We start from the raw sequence: 22,168 nt of genomic DNA on the forward strand, positions 1-22,168 counted from the left end.
CTGATGCTTTTTTTTGCCAGTGGGGTGAGGGGTGATTGTTGCTTGCTTACGTGTGGGAGGGAGGGGAGCTGGGCGAGATCTTTGGGGTTCTAACGTTTAACTGTCATTCTTTGGGGGCACTCCTCTCTTTTCATAGATGGTTGCAAAGAAGAAGCATTTCAGGATGTATATTGTATACATTTCTCTGACATTAAATGTACCTTTGAATCCCAAGGCATTCCATACATACATCAGAAGCAAGCAGATAGCTCAGGAGTGGGTAGGGCCCTCTTAAAGATTAAGGAGTGAACATGTGCTTGGAGACAGAGGATGTGAATGAGGTCCTAAATGAGTACAGTGGATTACAGTTAATTAGGACACATTGGGACCAATACGTTTTGGTCCAATTAAGCAGCTGCCACAATTAGATGAAGCTTCATGGAAATAGTTAAAAAGATATATATATATAAAAGACCAACTACCATTTAAGTAACAAATTATGTATTTAAGTAAAATACAGAACAAATTAAGCTCGTTTAATTTTTATTCAACCATAAATGAATACCCATGTTGTTACTCCAGAGCCAAGGAGCAACACAAAGCAGATGTACTAGTATTGGGACACTACTAATACTACCTCAGTGCTATAAAACTGTGTATTAGTTCCTTATAGTTATCGATGGAGGAATTCATCCAGTGTACTTTAGATTGACTGTAAATGAACAAACACCTGGTGCAGGTAATGAGCCGCCTTCATACAATGCTTTTGACAATTGCATCCTCCAAATCTACATTTTCATTGTAACGTTCAAGATGATTGTTAATATCTTCAAATTCCTCATAGTGCCTAACTTGTTGAGCTAGTGAAATCATTTCATTTTTTACTCCTGGCCATTTTTGGCATCTCTAAGTCTGAATGCTTGAAACCCCAGTGAGCAAGACATTTCCAAATTGTCTTACTGCTTATTTCTCACCAACTATCAGTGACAAAAATCACTGTTTTTTGAATACAAGTGCATACACAACTGATGCTATTTTAAAACTGTTCACTCTGAGCATGGTGTAGTATTTAGTGGCCACGCAATTGCACATGACAGATGCTAGTTAGAACCTGTTTAGCAACAGTCTCTTGTCCAATTAAGCAGTGCAATGTCTCAAATAAATGAAGGGAATTGTGGCTGTTTTCTCCATTGGCCTTTTTCCTTAAAGAGTTGTCCCAAGTAAGCAGCTGCCCTGATTAACTGATGGCCCAATTAACTGGAATCCATGTAGCACTACTTTTGAACTACTTACTTAATTTAATTGATATACGTACATATGCATGTATATGTAAGTGTATGTGGTATTTATGTGAGAGTGTGTGTGTATATATCTAAAACTGCTACATGGATTTATAGGGTGGTAGAGAAAGCACATAGCAAGCTTGCATTTATTAGTTGAGGGCTTGAGTTCAAGAATCGGAAGTTATATTGTAACTTTATAATACTTTGGTTAGGCTACATCTGCAGTATTGCATTCAATTCTGGTCGTCCTGTTACAGGGAGGATATTCAGGCTTTGAAGATGGTGCAGAAGAGGTTCAAAGCTCAAAATAAATTTATTGTCACAGTACATAATATATGTCGCCATTTACTGCCTTGAGTTTCATTTTCTTGCAGGCATTTACAGGGGGGAAAGCAATACAATAGAATTATACAAAAAATAAGACATAAATAGACAAAGACTGACAAATGCCAATGTGAAAAAGAAGACAAAAACTGCAAATGGAAATAATACTGAGAACATGATTTATAAAGCGCCCGTGAAAGTGAGTCTGTAGATTGTGGAATCAGTTCAATGTGGTGGTAGATGAAGTTATCGATGCCAGTGCAGGAGCCTGGTGGTTGTCGGCTAATAACTATTTACCAAGGTTAGGGGGCATGTGCTACAAGAAGAGGTAAGACAGGTTAGGTTGTTTTCTCTAGAGCAGCAGAGGCTGAAGGGAGATCAGATTATGAGAGACATAGATAGAGTAGACAGCCAGTACCTTCTTCCAGGTTTGAAATGTCTAATACCAGATGATATACATTTAAGGTGAGAGGGAGGAAGTTCACAGGAGATGTCTGGGGGATGTTTTTTTTTACACAGTGGTGAGTGTTTCGAGTGTAGTGTCAAGGGTGGTGGTAGAAGCAAGTATGGTAGAGATGTTCAAAAGGCTCTTTGGTGTATGAATGAGCTGAAAATGGAAGGATGTGGTCGTTGTGTAGGTAGAAAGGATTTGTTTAGTTTGGTTTTTAATTAGTAATTCAGAATCGGGTGTATTATCATTGCATGTGTCGTGAAATTTATTAACTTAGCAGCAGTTGAATGCAATACATAATGAAGAAAAAGAAATAAAATAATAAGTAAATCAGTTACAGTATACGTATATTGAATAGATTAAAATTATGCAAAAAAAAAGAAATAAAGATATTAAAGTGAGGTAATGTTCACGGGTTCAATGTCCATTTAGAAATCGGATGGCAGAGGGGAAGAAGCTATTCCTGAATTTCTGAGTGTGTGCCTTCAGGCTTCAATTAGTTTGTCACAATATTGTAGGTCAAATGACCTGTTTCTATGCTGTACTGTTCTTTGTTCTATAATCTATGTTGTGGTTTGCTTTTCTCAGTCATAAACTGGGCACAAAAAATGTGTATTCCTAGACTTATTGACTGTTCACTCCAAATAGGTAAGCAGTTAAGATGACAAACCAACTCGCATAGAACACAACTGATAATGGATTATCAAGCAGATCCAGAGCCAGTAATACTACTTCCTGAAGTGAGAATGCAAACGTTTATCAGTCACTCTGACAGTTAATTCCACTAATTGTGAGGTACTTTGACAAAGTACTCTCAAGATTCATCTGACTGTGCACTTACCAGTCTTTAACTTATTCTCAACTCTCAAACATTCAATCAAACCCGTATGGCAAAGCTTTTGTTCCCCAAAAGCCTTTTTGACAGTTATTGATATCCAGCTATGGAGCCAATGTAGCACCACCTATGGGGACATTTGGTTTCAAGTGAAATGGCATCTGTGTCCTTGATATGAACTTCTCAGTTCAGGAGACCAGTTGAGGCCATGAGGAGTGAATAAGACATCTTTTAGAAGGATACTGGTGTGGATGTCACCTGGACACACTGGAGACAATGGAGTTAATGGTGTGCTTGAAAGATGCATGTGCCAAAGATGAAGCAGCAAAAAGCTCACAAGTCCTAGACTCAGTATTAAAACTATAAGCCAGTGATAACGGCAAAACCCAGATCTGTCCATGCAAGGTTGGAATATAACTCAGAAATCTTGGGTGATCACATTATGGAAATAGTAAGTTGAAATGGATAAGCTTCAGGCTGATTTTGGGAAGGTTTTCTCAGAGAGTGATCTGCATGCCTGAATGGTAGAGGCAATAAACAGTGTCTAATTAAAGATTCTGTGTTCAGGAAATTTTCAGATATTGGAGTTGAAAGGACTTGGCGGAAGCAGACTCGGGTCTCTTGTCCAGTATTTATATCTGAACCAACTGTACTGTAACTGATTATCTCCTTTAACTCATCAGTGTTTCTGGGGACTGGCTGCTCTGTTTCCTGCAACTCTGCCAATGTTCTTCATTGACTGTAAAACACTTAGAGATGATGGGAAGTATGAAAAGCACCACAGTAATGCAGCATTCTGTCTTATGAAAGGAATATAAGAAGGAAAATGAAGAAGAATGGGCCTACTTATTCTCTGAGGAAGAGAGTGCTTCTCTCTCAACCTCTGCCCCCAACCCCAATTTGGTTTTAAGGGTTGATTTGGTTTATAGTGTAATTTATTTTGAGATATTGGGTTTTTTAATTGTGACAATACCATTGGACATCTTGCACAGATTTTTGTCAGAGAAATGGAGATGCACGCAGTTACTGATGTGATAGTTAATTACCTTTATTTTTATCTCACCAAGAACAAAAAATCCAAAGTAATGATTTTTTTTAAATTATTTTGTTAATGCAGGTATTGGTCCAACAAATGAAGGTTTCCAGGGGCCACCAGCCCCTCCACCCGCACCACCTCTTCCTCCAGGACCACTGCAGCCAGCAGCACCACCAGTCTCTGGGCCACCGATGCCACCAGGTCCACCGCCTGCACCTCCACTACCAGGAGCAGTCCCCCCTCCTCCACCCCCTCTTCCTGGACAGGCTGCATCTCCTGTTCCACCTCCCCCTCCAGCCCCACCTCTCCCCTCCACCGGCCTTGCATCAGCTCCAGCTGAAGATGATCGCCCACTGACTGGACTTGCAGCTGCACTGGCTGGAGCCAAGCTCAGAAAAGTGGCACGGGTAAGTGAAGTAGTGGGTTAATCTGTGTAATGAGCTGGATTGATCAGATCCAAACAATTTGTGGGTCTGTGAGATGTGGTAATGCGTGTACAAGCACAACAAAGAAACTTAAGCCTAATTATCATAAAAATAGAAAGCACAAATAAACCACTCAAAATACTACATAGCAAGTCACGAAGATTTCAGGGCTTGTGATTCTTAATCATCACTTGATTGTTGCTGTTGTCGGGGAACTCCAAATTCTTACTCATTCATGAAACCACCCTTGGGTCCCGGGTAACAATCACAATTTCTGGTCTTTAGTTGAAGTCTGGCGAAGCCAGGGAAGGTACTCCAATAGATCAGAGTTTCACAAGTGTAGAGAGCAACCGTGAGACAAACTCTTCGGTCTTTTGTTCTCATGTCATTAACTCAGCTTGATTTCTTTCATTCAAACAACACAATAAGGGCACTTAGTTTTTGAAGATAAGGGAAATTTTTCCCAGTGTTCATCTTTAGATGAGGATCTGTAAATAAAGTTATGTATCACTCTGCTTCTTGTAGTATCTTGCTGTGTGGGCATACTAGGTCTTGTGCTTCCTTGGGTGAGGTGCTGGGAAGCTGTAGAATCTTCCCACAACCTGGTAGATTGACTTTGCTAACCAATAGTTTGTTTCTTGCCAATTTGGCAAATAGTGTAAATAGTACAAAAAGCTGCTAATGTCACCCTATGTTGCTTATTCCATAGACTGATGAGGCCTTGAGTTCTACAGGCGGCATTGGTTCAGTCTTGACTCCTTCTAAATCTGAGACTTCGCGGGGTAACGGAGCCCCAATTTCTATTGGAGGAACTGGTCTAATGGAAGAAATGAGTGCCCTGCTGGCCAGGAGGTGAGTTCTAATCAATATACTTGAAAGGACTTGAAGTAGTAGACAGCACTTGGCCTTTCACATTGTTCTGTCATTCAATAAATGGTGATCTTCTTCCTCAATCCATCTTGCTATGTCCCTTTTCAAATATATTCATTCTGCCTTGTGTTTAAGGACAGAAAAAACTGTAGCAATGGACCATAGCCTTCGGATCTTGCTCTGTACTTGCAAGGGCTCTATTTACAGCCAGAGGTACACAGCCCTTGGGAAACAATTCTCTTCTTTTTTCTGGAGACTCTGTCAATGGTATATACTCTACAATGATCCCTGCAGTACTGACCCTGTCGCTGTCAGAATTCTGTGGACCCAAGGTTGCTGGCAAGTGTTAGTAGCTGTGTGGGGAAGCATTCAACCATCCAGAGTAACAATTATTTTGTTCTCCATTACACTCATGTACTGGAAATGACATTGAGCAATCTTGAATCCTGAGAAGGGTGAGGTAATCAGTCTGGAGAGGACAAACAAGACCAAGGAATACACAATAGCTGATCGGGTGTTGAGAAGTACTTGCCTCCAAATATCTGGAAGTAAAAAGATGGGTATCTGTAGAGGGGTACATGAGAGACTGTATCAGCTAAGTATAGACATCAAGACAGAGAGGTCATGCTAGATCGGTATAAAGTAAACTTGGTAGGCCATGGCTAGAGTACTCTGCACATTTTGCTTACCTTAAACAGAAAGGAATGTCAGCAAAGAAACTGCAGAGCAGATTTGCAAAGGTGATGCCAGAGCTGTAGAATTTCGGACAGGAGTTGTTTTCTGGCTGTTTTCTTTGGAATGAAGGAGATGGAAAATTTAATTCAAGTGTATAAAAATGGCACCACGGCTAACATATGAAAGCATGCTAACATCATGGAGATCACTGGATCAGAAGCCAGAGCTGTTCTGTGCTCTTTAGCCCATTGTTGAGACCACCTGAAAAGGTTTTACCTTTTCTGATCTGATGAGGTTATGTCCAACCCACTGCGTACCAATTTCCTCATCCCTGGAAGGTCTCTTTCCCTCTCACAATCACTCCTTACTTGCTCTCCATCTTCCTCTGGTGCTCCCCCCCCCTTTCTTTTTTCCCATGTCTCCAGCTTTGTTTCCCCTTTGCCAATCAACTTCCCAGCTCTTAGCTTCATCCCTGCCCCTTTTCCTATTATTTCGGACCTCCCCTCCTCCTCCCTTTTTCAAATCTCTTACTATTTCTTCTTTCAGTTAGTCTCAGCCCAAAACATTGACTGTACCTCTTCCTATAGATGCAGCTTGGCCTGCTGTGTTCACCAGCATTTTCTGTGTGTTCCCTGGAAGGCGTTGGCTTTGTCTAAAAGGGAAACTCAGTTAATTTGAGTTGATTCCTTAGATGAGGGTGCTGCCCACTGAGCTGTGATTGAGTGGGATGGGATGAATTATTTTTAAATTCAGAAGAAAGAGGCATAATCTAATAGAAATGTACAGTATTTAAAATAATTGGTCACATAGATGCTGTGACTTATGGTTGGAGAGTCTGGATCTAAGGGCATCATGAAATAAGATAGTTGAGACTGCAGTAAGAAACTCAGTGTTTAGGTAGCTTTGAGAAGTCTAATACAGACGAATGCATTCAAAATGAAACAGGTGATAATCACTTCAGGATCAAAGGTGTGGGGATAACGCACTCTCAGGTCTCCCTCTCTAATATTTCATGACCAACTTCAACGGGCTGAACTAATGTAGTCCAGGCCTTTTCTTAAACTGACCCAGTCAACTGTCAGTGAAGCTCAGCTGACAGCACACTGCCTCTGAGGTTTTGCTTGAGCTATTCAGTGAGGATTTGTTTCCTGTCTTCTTTCAGCTGGATTGCAAGGGTGTGATTTGATGTTCCTCCAGCTTGGAATATTTGAATTCTGAAATCTCTCATTCCCCAATGTTTTGAACAATTTTCCCTCAGTCAGATGCATTGACATGCTCCCACACTTTCCGTCCCCATCTCTGGTCACCCTGGTCGTCTTCCACACTCTTCCTTCCTCTCACAGCCTCGTTTTGCTCTCATGCTCTTGCTCTCACTCACATTCATTTCCCCCCGTTTGCCCCTTTCCCCATTCATTGCCCTCTTTTCTCGTTAGTGCTTTATCTTTATATTCTGTACAACATGGTTGATATTTATTTTCCCACAGGAGAAGGATTGCTGAGAAGGGTTCAGTTCCTGAGCCAGACCCTAAGGAAGAAAAGAATGTAAGTAGATCTTTGCAGTGAAGTGACTCAACAATCCCTCCACAGGAGGTTTTGAATAATGTACAGTGGGACAGCCTTCATGGTGCTTCAGGTAGTGCTCTCACCACCACCTCTGCTGGCCTTGCCAGGGATGCTCACGTACCAAAGTAGGAATTAAAAGAAAGGCTATTCTCTGTTCCAATACAAGCCTTGCCTAAATGAGTGTTTAGCCTGCCCCAGAATTGACAGTATTCTTTGGAGAGTAGCTGCTTGTCTTGCTTTGTAAGAAGGCCACCCATCCAGCAGCTGTGGGCAAACAGCTCATGGCTCAAAACTAACCTGGGCGTTTTGTGTCTTCCGTGTGCTCTGGTGTCATGCCTGTAACTGTTTGGCCTTTGTGTGTGTAACTTTTGCTTTACTTCCTCCAGGAGGAATCAGAATCTGCAAGTGTGAAAGGCCTCTCAGCATCAAGTATGTCTGGTAGGTTGAGGAGCCTTTTTTCAATGGCAGCTTTGTTTGCTGTTGCAGGTTTTATTATGAAAGTGCACTTATTCATTGATTTTTTTTTTTATTTAATGAAACAGCACAGAGTAGGCCTGTCTGGCCCTTCAAGCCATGCTGTCCCAGCCACCCCACAACACCAATTAACCCCAAGTTAATCGCACAACAATTTACAATGACCAGTTTACCTACCTGGTATGTCTTTGAACTGTGGGAGGAAATGTGGCACCCAGGGAAAAACCTGTGCTTTCCATGGGGAGGACTTATAGGGACTCCTTTCAGAATAGTGCTGGAATTGAACTCTGGAATTCCACAAGCTCTGTGCTAACAGCTACACTACCGTGGCATAGTCCAAGACTACCTATTTCCACTGTCGTTCCAGACTTGCCCACTCTACTTCAGTACTAGCCACCATTTAATTTTGCTCCCTCAGTGCTCCCACTCAAACAAAGTTCTTTAGCTCCACTGGGCACCCCAAAGATGGTGAAGGGAAAGTGCTGGGAGGCTTTGGGTATTGTAGCTAAGTGAACAGATGAAGACTTTGCAGTAGGAATATCATGTGGATGTATATGAAGTTGTTTACTATGATGAAAAATCAGAAAAGTGTAGTATATTCAGTTTTAATGCAGTAAGGGGTTGAAAAGTGTTTAGAGGGACCTTGTATCTTTGTTCAGAAAGAAGTTAAGGTGCAACTGCTGCAAGCAATTAGAAAGGTATATATTTCTTTTGGAAAACAAAACTGCAGATGCTGAGATCTGAAATAAAAGCAACTGCTGGAGGAATTCAGCTAGTCAACCAGCATCACCAGTCAACGTTTGGAGTTGGTGACCTTTCAGAAGGGTGGAGGGAGAGGAGTGTTTGGAAGGTTTACAGTTCTCAGAGCAAAGCTAGGATGATGTATAACACAAAAAACTGTATGGAGATGGTTTAATACAGACCAGGTAATAATGAATGTGGGAATGATGCATTGGTCTTTTTATAAAAAGATCTGAGTTCAATGTAAATAATTTTTGGAACCTCTACTTGGAATTCTCCAACTTGTGGTAAACTGCTCCCTTTCTGTCCCGTTACTCTCCACTACCTGTGATCACCCCAGCCCCCATCACTTGGTTTCTTTCTCTCCCCACCCACCCACTACATCTGCCCCTCACACATAAACTCTTGTTACTGGTTCCCCTTCCACCTCCCTCCCTGTATTTTACTCTCCTTCATCCTAGCCTCTCCAATTCTCTTCTTCCAACACTACTTCCCACAAACCTTCAGGCTCCATTCCTCTGAAGACCCCCTCTTCTTCCAACCCATTTTCCCTGAACACCCAAACCCTCCCCCCCAGACGCTGATCTTCCAAATTTCTACCCTCCCCTGACCCTGCTGTGTCCTTCACCATCCCCTCCAAACTTCCCATCTCTGAAGCAGAAGGTTCTATTCTCAGCAAGGGACCTTCCCTCCAACATCTGCACCTCAGTGAGTTCTGAGCCACGACGCTGAGCTCTTCTTACTTTGCCTCTGTTGCTGAGCCTACTTCATTGACAAGGATTCCCCATCTCCCACCAATATCATCTTCTCCCACCTTCAGCCCTTTTCCTCATAATCTTGGACACTTTATTGTGGTTTTCTGCCCACTCTGGATTTTGTCATCTCTAACTGCCGAGGAGACACCTACTGCCTTGACTTCAGCATTCCTCTCATTTATACACACCTCATTCAGCCAGTCTCTGAATGCATAGCCCTCCACTCTCTCTGCACCAACCCCAACCTCATCATCAAATCTGAAGAAAAGGGGTTGCCATCCAAGGCCAGACAGCAATTCTTAGACAACTCCTCTTACTTGCTCCATTGAACAGGATCCCACTAAGGCACATCAAGACTGTTAAAAGGATTACTCCCTAGTAATAATGATCAGTTAGGCACAGAAAGAATCTGTATTTACTGACAAGTATCTTTATTGTATCAATGAAAGAGCATGTGAATTTATACAACAGAATGCCTGTGTGCACACCTACTAAGTTTTCCTGACCCTCCACAAACAGACAAAGAACAGAAAAGGTAATACCTGGATAAAGAGTCTCTGCTGGCCATGTGATCCTCATGGTCCCGATCTAATCTCTGCGTGTTTTTGGGGTACCACATCCACAATGGTTGGTCTCTAGAGAGTTGTTGCTACTTTGCATTTGAAGCTTCTGTTTTTATATTCATTCCTTACCAGTTCAAATGTTGCATTTCTGTGTTACTGACTGTGGGTCATCTGACTGACCTGCACCACCTTATTCACTCTGGTCCAAGCCAGCATCCATTTATTGCAAACAACAGGAATTCTGCAGATGCTGGAAATTCAAGCAACACACATCAAAGTTGCTGGCGAACGCAGCAGACCAGGCAGCATCTCTAGGAAGAGGTGCAGTTGACGTTTCAGGCTGAGACCCTTAGTCAGGACTCCTGATGAAGGGTCTCGGCCTGAAACGTCGACTGCACCTCTTCCTAGAGATGCTGCCTGGCCTGCTGCGTTCACCAGCAACTTTGATGTGTGTTGCATCCATTTATTGCCCTTCTTCAGCAAGTGACAGCTGGTAATTTATGGCCCTTTATTCTCAATCGGTTACCAAACCAATAACTAGCTCTAATCATTCAGAGCAGACACAGATTCCACTATTCACAAATCTGCATGTTTTATCTTATCAAAGAACAGCTCACAAGTAACTTTATTTACCTGGAGCATCATTGTATCTACTTTAAAACACTGATACAGCAAGCAAAACCAGTTCACAAAATGGCACTCTGCATTCCTTCGACCTCATGGCAAAATCAAAGACAATTGGTCTGTGTGCTTCCACTGTCTTTGATTCATTCAAATTCATTGATTTGTAGACTGTAGTTCTTTCTGGCCAACAAGACATTGTCTTCCATACTACTTCTAACTCTGGAGATCTCCCATCCACTGCCACCAACCTCATAGTTGTCGTAACGTGCACTACTCATTTCTACCTCCTACCCAAGATCTACAAACCAAGCTGTTCCAGTAGGACTATTATTTCTTGCCCCACTGAACTCGTGAACACATACTTTAAATCCATTTTGTCCCGCTTGGTTCAGTCCCTTCCTACCTACGTCCATGACACTTCACATGCTTTTGATCACTTCAATCACATTCAATTCTCTGGCCCTGATCACCTCATTTTCACTATGGATGTCCAGTCCCTGTACACATTTATCCCCCATCAGGAAACTTTCCATTTCTTTCTGGGCAATAGACCCAACCAATTCCCCTCCAGCACCACTCTCCTCCATCTGGCGAATCTCATTCTCGCCCTCAACCATTTTTTTTCTTTTAGTTTCTTTCACTTTCTCCAAACCTAAGATATAGCCATGGACATTTGCGTGGGCCCCATTGATATTTGCCTTTTTGTCAGCTCTGTGGAAGTCCAAAGTTGCAAACCTATATTGGTGATGGTCCCCAACACTTTCTGCACTACATTGATGACTCCACTGGTGCATCCATGCTGAGCACATGAACAACTTCAACTTCCCACTGTTCTCTCAAATTTATTTGGTCTATTTCTGACACCTCTGTCCCCTTTCTTGATCTCTCTGCCACCATCTATGGAGACAGACTGTCTACTGATAACTCTTACAAATGGGCAATAGACGATACCTATCTTTACTTTAACTCTTCTCATGCTTGTAAAAATGATATTTCCTTTTATCATTTCCTCTTTCTGTACTGCATCTATTCTCAGGATAAGGCTTTTCAATACAAAACATCCTTTTCCCTTCCATTTCCATCGATGGAGCCCTCACCCATATCTTCTCCATTTCCCTCACATTTGCCCTCACCCTATCCTCCCGCCACCATAACAGGGATAGGGTTCTCCTTGTCCTTGCCCATCACCTCCATACCTAGATCATCATTCTCCATAACTTCTGCCATCTCAGTGGGATCCCACCACTGAGCATATCTTTCCCTCCAACCCCTTTCTCCATTTTCCATAGTGCTTGCTATCTCCGTGACTCTCTTATCCACTCATCTCTCTCCACTGATCTTATTCCAGGCACTCATCCCTGTAAGCATGGTAAGTGCTACATCTTCCTCTACACATTCAAGACCAAACAGTTTTTCCAGGTGAAGTGACACTTCACCTGTGAGTCTGTCAGGATCATCCACTGTATGTGGTATTCTTGGTATGGCTTCCTCTACACTGGTGAGATCCAACTTAGATTGGGGATCCACTTCATTAAGCACCTTTGCTCTGTCTGTCCCAAAAGGCAGGAGGTCTCACTGACCACCATTTTAATTTGACTTCCTATTCTTATACCAACATGTCTGTCCACGGCCTCCTCTACTCCCATGATGAGGCCACACTCAAGGTGGAAGATCAAAACCTCATATTATGTCTGGGTAATCTCCAACCTGATGATAACATTGATTTCTCTAACTTCTGATAATTTCTTCACCCTCCCTTTTTTCCCACCCCCTTCTCTCTTTTTTCATTCCCAATTCACCCCTTCTCTTTTCATCTGCCCATCTCCTCCCTCTGGTGCCCCTCCATCTTCCCTTTTTTTTCATTGTCCACTGTCCTCTCCTTTAGTCTTTTATCTCTTACACCAATTGCCTCCCTTGCCTCCCAGCTTCTTACAACATTCTCCTCACCCACGCACTCACCTTCCCCCTCACCTCGTCTCACCTATCACTTGCCAAGTTGTACGTCTTCCTCTCCTCTCATCTTATTATTCTGGCTTTTGCCTCTTTCCTTTCCAGTCCCGATGAAGTTTCCCAGCTTGAAATATCAACTGCTTACTCCTCTCCATAGATGCTGCAGACTTGCTGAGTTCCTCCAGCATTTTGTGCATGTTGCTCAATATTTCCAGCATCTTCAGAATCTCTTGTACATCAGATTCTAGCATTTGTGGTCCCTTATTGCTTCCACCCACCAGCTCCCAGTTCTGGTGCTAATTCTACTCTCCCCTCCCCCATGAACCTGTCACCTCTCCTCACCTAGACCTACCCCTTCCTTGCACACATTCCTACTTGTATATTATTGATGTAAATTGTATCTAAAGGATGGCTGTCTTTCTCCTCAACCCCAATGGAGCTGTTGTTTTTCCAGCCCAGCAACTTGTAACAGCAAAGTACCACATGGGGATGTTAAATTCTAAAGTTCTCTACGTGGATTGGGGCAGGTTGTTCTCTGGCAAGGATGTGATCGGTAGGTGGGAAGCCTGCAAAGGAGAAATTTTGAGAGTGCAGAATTTGTATGTTCCTGTCAGGATTAAAGGCAAAGTGAATAGGAATAAGGAACCTTGGTTCTCAAGGGATGTTGCAACTCTGATAAGGAAGAAGAGGGAGTTGTATGACATGTATAGGAAGCAGGGAGTAAATAAGGTGCTTGAGGAGTATAAGAAGTGCAAGAAAATACTTAAGAAAGAAATCAGGAGTGCTAAAAGAAGACATGAGGTTGCATTGGCAGTCAAAGTGAAGGATAATCCAAAGAGCTTTTACAGGTATATTAAGAGCAAAAGGATTGTAAGGGATAAAATTGGTCCTCTTGAAGATCAGAGTGGTCGCCTATGTGCGGAACCAAAGGAAATGTAGGAGATCTTAAATAGGTTTTTTGCGTCTGTATTTACTAAGGAAACTGGCATGAAATCTATGGAATTGAGGGAATCAAGTAGTGAGATCATGGAAACTGTACAGATCAAAAAGGAGGAGGTCCTTGCTGTCTTGAGGAAAATTAAAGTGGATAAATCCCCGGGACCTGACAGGGTGTTCCCTCGGACCTTGAAGGAGACTGGTGTTGAAATTGCAGGGGCCCTGGCAGAAATATTTAAAATGTCGCTATCTACAGGTGAGGTGCCAGAGGATGGAGAGTGGCTCATGTTGTTCCGTTGTTTAAAAAAGGATCGAAAAGTAATCCGGGAAATTATAGGCCGGTGAGTTTAACGTCGGTAGTAGGTAAGTTATTGGAGGGAGTACTAAGAGACAGAATCTACAAGCATTTGGATAGACAGGGACTTATTAGGGAGAGTCAATATGGCTTTGTGCGTGGCAGGTCATGTTTGACCAATCTATTGGAGTTTTTCGAGGAGGTTACCAGGAAAGTGGATGAAGGGAAGGCAGTAGATATTGTCTACATGGACTTCAGTAAGGCCTTTGACAAGGTCCCGCATGGGAGGTTAGTTAGGAAAATTCAGTCGCTAGGTATACATGGAGAGGTGGTAAATTGGATCAGACATTGGCTCAATGGAAGAAGCCAAAGAGTGGTAGTAGAGAATTGCTTCTCCAAGTGGAGGCCTGTGACTAGTGGTGTGCCACAGGGATCAGTGCTGGGTCCATTGTTATTTGTCATCTATATCAATGATCTGGATGATAATGTGGTAAATTGGATCAGCAAATTTGCTGATGATACAAAGATTGGAGGTGTAGACAGCGAGGAAGGTTTTCAGAGCCTGCAGAGGGACTTGGACCATCTGGAAAAATGGGCTGAAAAATGGCAGATGGAGTTTAATGCAGACAAGTGTGAGGTATTGCACGTTGGAAGGACAAACCAAGGTAGAACATACAGAGTTAATGGTAAGGCACTGAGGAGTGCAGTGGAACAGAGGGATCTGGGAATACAGATACAAAATTCCCTAAAAGTGGCGTCACAGGTAGATAGGGTCATAAAGAGAGCTTTTGGTACATTGGCCTTTATTAATCAAAGTATTGAGTATAAGAGCTGGAATGTTATGATGAGGTTGTATAAGGCATTGGTGAGGCCGAATCTGGAGTATTGTGTTCAGTTTTGGTCGCCAAATTACAGGAAGGATATAAATAAGGTTGAAAGAGTGCAGAGAAGGTTTACAAGGTTGTTGCCGGGACTTGAGAAACTCAGTTAAAGAGAAAGGTTGAATAGGTTAGGACTTCATTCCCTGAAGCGTAGAAGAATGAGGGGAGATTTGATAGAGGTATATAAAATTATGATGGGTATAGATAGAGTGAATGCAAGCAGGCTTTTTCCACTGAGGCAAGGGGAGAAAAAAACCAGAGGACATGGGTTAAGGGTGAGGGGGGAAAAGTTTAAAGGGAACATTAGGGGGGGGCTTCTTCACACAGAGAGTGGTGGGAGTATGGAATGAGCTGCCAGACGAGGTGGTAAATGCGGGTTCTTTTTTAACATTTAAGAATAAATTGGACAGATACATGGATGGGAGGTGTATGGAGGGATATGGTCCGTGTGCAGGTCAGTGGGACTAGGCAGAAAATGGTTCAGCATAGCAAAGAAGGGCCAAAAGGCCTGTTTCTGTGCTGTAGTTTCTCTGGTTCTTTGAAAGTTTGGAGGTTAGAACATTTGGACTGTTTAAAGTGGAGGTAGATAAGTTTATGAAATATCAGGGAATTGAGGGCTATGGAGGAGAAGAGTTGAGGCCTGGGGAAGATCAAGATGATGATGTTAAATGGCAGGCAGGATTGAGGGGCTCACTGGCCAACTATTCCGATATTATTGTGTTCTTATCCACGTGTGCAAGAATGGTTTGTAGGTTCCCATCCCTTTCCAACCTGTAAGGAGGCATCTTGCCTTTCCTTTGGGATAGTGGATTGGATGCAGCAGGAATTGGCCATCGTTGGCTGCATTCTTCTGCAAGAATTGGCCAATACTTCCAGCAACCAGAGTTGAAATTTTTCATGTGTTTGAACCTTAGAAAGGTTCATAGTCTCTGTAGCTCTTGTTCAGTAGTCAGCTAATGCAGTTTAAGTAGCATAGAAGCTTGTAGTCAAAGAGAGAGCTATGGCTGGCACTTGATGTAAGACTGTTACCTGTTTCAGTCCCAGTCTGCACCTTGCTGTCTTCTTCAATTTGATAACATTTTACATGATGCAGGTACTTTTGTTAAAGTCATTTTGCAGTTTGCTAAATGATGTGGGAATGTTTCTTTTCAGAGACGACCAGAAAGCCTTGGGAAAGAACAAGTACTGTAAATGGCAACAAATCACCAGTAATTTCCAGGTATGGTTTTTAAGACATTAGGATTTTAATGCAGACAGGCAGGCTGACAGCGTAGCATAGCTTGTTAATCACTGAGATCTGTAGACTGTGGAAGAGTGTCAGTATGTCTTCACATAATGAATGTCCAGTGGGAGTCTGGCTTCCAGCTGGTCATGAGAGATTGGGGAAGGGAGAACATTCTCACAATTGATCAAAGTGACAATGACTGAGACCAGCTTGTCTACTTGCAGAATGCTGGAAGCTAGAAGAATGGGAGTGGAAATATGTGGAGGTGGATGGGGCAGAGGAAAGCAGCAAAGAATTGAAAAGAGCTTTTTGTAAAAAAAACAATACTTCTTGCTGTTACAAGGGCCCAGAACTTTCATGTTCACACCTTTGTCTGCAAGGTCCAAATTGCCAAAGCAGTAACTAAGCATGAGTATCTGTTGTTTGTTTGGAATTTGGGTTTGCTATTTTATTGACCATTAATTATATAATGGCTGGCTTGGTTCAATGGTATTGGAGACAGAAGTTTGTGGTTTCAAGCCCCACCAAAGCATGGATGGCAAGTCTAGGTACACAGAAAATGTAACCAACAATTTTGCAGTACATTGTTGTCATCCAGCCAACATAGTAGTGTGGTTAGCAATCGGCAGCTTCAAGTTTGACCCCATAACACTTCACATAGTAACTGGTGACACTCCTGTGGGGAAACCCAACAGGGACATGAGGTTCTGTGGATGCTGCAAATCTTCAGCACCACACAAATTATTGGAAGAACTCAGCAGGTCAGGCAGCATCTATGGAGGGAAATAAACAGTGGATGTTCATGGCAGAGACCTTTCATCGCGTCTCAACGGGAATTGTGCTCTAATAGCTTGGATTTTGTGGTTACTGCGATGAGAATGCTGTTCCATTCCAACATCTGGTGATACATGATATGGGTTTATCCTTTACCATCTGAACGGTGTCCATTCAGATTCTTTCCACAGGTCCTTATATGTTCAATTTTGTACATCTGGAAGAAAGGAGCATGATTTTTCATTAACTTTTTATATGTTTAACAGAACATTAAATTAACATTGACATATCCACAAAGCTATGATATAGTAGGAATATCCATTATTTGGGTATTAGAGAATTAAAATCCATATCTCCAAATCTAGTTTTTAAAACTAGAGGTTTTGTTGAGCTGTGCTATTTCAAATCTAGGAATTCATGATACTTCACATTGACCAAATATCTCCAGTGAAGTTCTCATCAATTCTGAGGGGCAGACTAATTCATCACAGTCCTGAGATCTCAACTCAAAGTGGAATTGTATTATTAATAATAGTTGTTCATACTGTAATGATGGTAAATGCTGCTAGTTTGGTCACTGTGGCAATTCTGACAATTACCTTTGTCTTCTCATTGGACAGCTGGTATGCTTCACAAATGAGAAAAGAGAGGATGAGTCTTGAAGTTTGTCTTTCATGACTGGGAATTTCTCTGTGTTCCACTCTCCTGCCAACAATAACAGTACAGAGATTTGGTTTTAAACCCTGCACTTGTCTGTAGTACATTGTTCAATACTGGCAAATGACTGAGCATGGCATCTCAGTTTATCTGTTTGGATTTATTCTCAGAAATAAAGTTTGTCGTGTATTTATTTGGTATCTTCCACAATATCAGAACATCCCAAAGGATTTTTTTTTTTTTTAGCTTTTAGACAGCTATAGTTATAGATGTTCTTCAGAAAAAGACTGAGAAAGGGATCAGGCCAGAAAGTAGACGATGGTAATTGGATAAGCCATATTGCTTTGGAAGAGCAGTGCAGACTTAAGAGGATGAATGGTCAATTACCAGTCCAATTTCCTATGATGTCAACATTGCACAGAAAAAGGTCAAACAAACAACACTATGATGATGAACAAATAATTTGCTTTAATAATATCGATTAAAGGTGAAACATTGATACACTTGGAATTGCCTCTGCTGTATGGGATAATTCCATGGGATTATTTTATTCCCACTTGAGGGAGTAGATATGAATATCTTAATATCTAAAAGATTAAGCCAGGCTTCATTTTGTCGAGTATAGTCTAAATCAGTGTATCCACATACTAACTTTGGATCACATAGTTTTTGTGTTCTAATATTTTAGTTTCATTGTTTGGTGATTTATCAGTATAATTGTGTTCAGCTCACACATACGTTTCCTTCAATAATATACCTTCCTGATGTCACAAAGAAAGGTGTTCAGGTTTAATATCTATACTTGCCAGTACAGGTAGATGCTACGTTGTCTAGAAGTCTTGTATGATGCTGCAGTACACTTTTGATTTACCTCAGAATTGTCTCCTTGCAATTCATCTCAGCAGGCAGCAGTTCAAATGCAAAATGCTGCTGATGCTAGAAATCTGAAAAAAGCAGGAAATGCTTGGCAAGGCAAGCAGCATCTCTGAAGAGAGAAACAGAGTTAATGTTTTCAGACAATGACCTTGAAATTGAAATACGGGGTCATAAGACAGAATAAATTGTAAATGGGTGGAGAGGAGAGAGCAGAACAAATGGCAAAGTCTCTGCTAGACAAACGGCTGAAGAGATCATTAGATGTAATAGTCAGTTGAGTAAGTAAAAAGTGGTTATTGGACAAGTTTGGCACAAAAATGGGCCAGCAGGAGATGTGAGTGCAGAATAATTATCAACATTCACCAGAAATTCTGAAACAAATGCTTGAAATCTGAACGAAGCATACAGTTACTCGTTTTTTTTAGCATTGAGTTCAAGTAATTATGACTTCATGGGAAGATGAACTTCATGACTTCTAATTCCCCCTCTCACTCTCACCTTTCCATCCACTACCTTCTGCACTGTTCTACTGAAACCAACAGAAACCAACCAATTTCCCCCAGGATCATTAAAGTATGACTATGACTATGAATGACATTATGTTCAGTTTTGGAATATCAGCATTCCTGGCATTTGTTTTGGATTTCCAGCTCTTGTTTGGCATTTCTCTGGTAATTTCAGTTATTTTACATTTCCAACTTCTGCGGACTTGAGCCATTATTCCTTTATTGTCACCTTTCATTTTGCATTGTCATACTTTGTTACTCAAACTCTCCTGTCTTCTACCTGACTGCAGATCTTCTACCCTTGTTCTCTTCTCCTCCTCCCCCAATTGCCTGCATCATAAGCTGTATAACTTTCCCCGGAAAGTTCTTTGCCATGAAGCATTAACTCTGTTTCTCCTTCTACAGATACTACCTGACTTGCAGAATATTTACAGCATTTTCTGGTGATTATTCCGTAACAGCTAATTGCGCTATGTTTTTGCCATGTTACAGGTCTTGTTGAACTGTAGATTCATAACAACCGCCCAGTGCTGGTGGTCTTTTTATTCCTTGGGTGGTAAACAGTCCACTATTCACAATTGTCTTGAATTGATCTCTGTCATATTTGCTTCTGTTGTAGCTTGGTAGTTAGTTTATTATTATCATGTGTATTGAGATCCAATGTTGAAGCCGCTATTTACTTAAGGAATAAACTATTTTCTGGATCATTGAATTTTAGATTTTACTTTTGTATTTCAAAATAACCTTTTTAAAGTGCAAATTGAACCAGTAGCAGCAGTTAACTAGAGAAATAAGTATTGAAGTTACACATCAGCACTGCCAGCATTTGTGTGCCCAGTCCCCAATGGTTTTATCTAATAGAAAATCAAAATAATTGCAGCTGCTAAAAATCTGAAATAAAATCCCAAAAAAAACTCTAGAATACTCAGTAGGCCATGCAGCATCTGTGAGAGTGAAACAATTAATGTTTTGAATTAATGATGCATTATCAGATGTGGGTGATGCTCAATTCCTCTGCTACATCTAACCCAGGGAGATAAATTTTCAAGCTTAATTTTCTTTCTCCTAGACGAGATTCTCCGTGGAAAAATCAGCTGATCTCTGACAAGTTCAATGACACACTAAACAGGTACCAGTTGGCCTGTTGAGTTTGTTTATGCAATGGAAAACTTGGTGTGCATTACCAGAGGTGCCCAAAAGGGGTCAGAGCCCCACTCTGCATGGGTTTGAGAGAGTGTGCGCTGATCTGCATGCTGTGTGAGCTTTGGTTGGGACCCAAGTGTTCTCTTATTTTATTTTCTTTGCTTTCTCTTGCTTTTTGTGACCAGTGCCTTTCTAGGATGGGTTACAGGTAGGGTTCAGAATTCCCATTACACTTGCATTGAATTTAACTATGACCTGAGTATCTGAAGATATAACTGTTGAGGATGGAGCAGTCATCAAACTGTTGCGTCCCTTCGTAATGAGAGGCACATGAATTTTATTATAAGAATCTCCATCAGACCTACTTCTGCTGCAGCACTCCCAGGTCTCTTCCAGCACAGATACTTGCCATTGCTACCCCAGAGCTGGGGATACTTTCCATTGAGCTTGCCCGTTGAACATTGGGCCCACGATAGCTTCTGATTAATGTGAAAGGCCAAATGGATGTATCCTGGTCATACTGGCAATGTTAATACCAAGCTCTGTCTCTACATACCACTCCACATAAACCACATCCAGCAATTTTTAAATCATATAGCACAGAAACTAACCTTTGGCCCACATCCATGGATCTGTACGAATACCTTAAACCTTGTTAATGCCCCTGCCTCAACCACTTTCTCTGGCAGCTCGTTCCATGTACTGACCGCTCTCTGGGTGAAAATGTTGTTCTTCAGGTTCTTTTTACATTTCCCACTTTCACCTTAAATCTATTGTACGGTCTCAACCTGTCACCATAACTCAGTCCCTTGTGTCCCGATAACCAAAGCTGAATATAATATTCCAATTGCAGCCTCACCAATGTTTTGTACAACTACAATTAGCATCCCAGTTTCTATACTCTTGCCCTGATTGATGAAGAGCAGTGTGCCAAAAGCCACAGTCATCAACCTGCAACAAGTTGGACTTGTATTCCTTGGTCTGTCTGTTCCCAAAATACAGTACCTCGCTCTTATCTGAATTGAGGTTGGTAATGAGTATAGAAAGGGGTTTACTGGCATTACTACCATGATTTGGTTACTTTGTTTTTCCTGGTGTTGGAGGCAAGCTGAACTGTCACGCTGGTCAAAATCTACATGGAATTGTGACGGGTTTCTTCAAATGATGCCAGTCACATGTTCATGTCACTGCAGGGTAAGTCAGGGAGTGTTATACAGTACCTTGTTAAAGTATTCAGCCTCCAACCCTTTATTCACATAAATAAGTATTACAACCACGGATTTTGACCAATTTAACTGTGAATCACATGCTCCCTTTTTCATAGTAGTGCCCACCTCCAAAAAAAGGTGGGGGGGGGGGATTGTAAAACATGAAAAACTAAAAATAGAAAAACTAAAATGTTAGCAGTTCTAAAGTATTCCCCCCCCCCCCCCCACTTTGCTCAGTTGAACCCCCTCTCACAACTATTATAGTCAGTTGTGATATTGGATAAGTCTCTATTAGCTTTGCACAATGTTATGGAGCAAGACTTATCCATTCCTCATTGCAAAATTGCTCAAGTTGTGTCAAGTTAGTTGGGGAGTGACAGTGGACAGCAATGTTGAGGTCTTGCTAGAGATGTTCATTCCGTTAAGGTCAGAACTCTGGGCCATTCAGGGATATCAATTTTCTTCATTTGAAGCCACTCCATGGTTGCTCTGACAGTTTGTTTTGGGTTGTTGACTTACTGAAAGACTAGCTTCCTCCCCAGTTTAAGCTTTCTGCCAAAGGCTAACAGGTTTTTATCCAGGATTTCTCTGTATTTAGCAGCATTTGTTTTTTTTAAATTATTATTTATTGGTTGGTTGAGATGCAGCACGGAATAGGCCCTTCTGGCCCTTCACCAGCAATCCCCCAATTTAATCCTAGCCTAATCATGGGACAATTTGCATTGACCAACTCCATCAATCCTGACCAGATTTCTAGTCCCTACTGCTGAAAAGCATCGCCATAGAATGATGGCATTACCTGGCTGATGCTCAGTATTAGACTTACGCCACACGTACTGCTTAGAGTCGAGGCCAGAGACTGCTTAGTCTCATCTAACTACAAGACCTCCTTCCACACCTTTACAGTACCTTCTAAGTGATGCCTTGCAAAGTCTTTATGGGCAAGGATTTTTTTTTTGTTAGCTGGGGTTTCTTCCTTGCTACACTTTCATAAATACCCTTATTTTGCAAGGCTTGAGAGATTGTGGCACCATGAACTTCATCTCCAGTTGCAGCCACTGACTTTTGCAGCCCACTCAGAATGACTGTTGGTATCACAGTAGCCTCTCTTACGAGTGC

At 41.7% G+C, this 22,168-nt stretch overlaps 1 protein-coding gene across 4 annotated transcripts in view; it reads left to right on the forward strand.

Moving 5' to 3' along the window:
• enah (ENAH actin regulator) overlaps window positions 1–22,168 on the forward strand; it is a 340,698-nt gene that overhangs the window by 300,335 nt on the left and 18,195 nt on the right. For all 4 annotated transcript variants that reach the window (XM_063040502.1, XM_063040500.1, XM_063040499.1 and 1 more), the window contains 6 exons: window positions 3,990–4,315; window positions 5,043–5,185; window positions 7,363–7,420; window positions 7,828–7,879; window positions 15,813–15,879; window positions 19,768–19,827. In XM_063040502.1, coding sequence (XP_062896572.1) covers window positions 3,990–4,315; window positions 5,043–5,185; window positions 7,363–7,420; window positions 7,828–7,879; window positions 15,813–15,879; window positions 19,768–19,827 — 706 coding nt within the window. The remainder of the gene's footprint in view (window positions 1–3,989; window positions 4,316–5,042; window positions 5,186–7,362; window positions 7,421–7,827; window positions 7,880–15,812; window positions 15,880–19,767; window positions 19,828–22,168) is intronic.

The sequence above is a fragment of the Mobula hypostoma genome, chromosome 2 (genome assembly GCF_963921235.1).
Source record: "Mobula hypostoma chromosome 2, sMobHyp1.1, whole genome shotgun sequence".
Classification (NCBI taxonomy): domain Eukaryota; kingdom Metazoa; phylum Chordata; class Chondrichthyes; order Myliobatiformes; family Myliobatidae; genus Mobula; species Mobula hypostoma.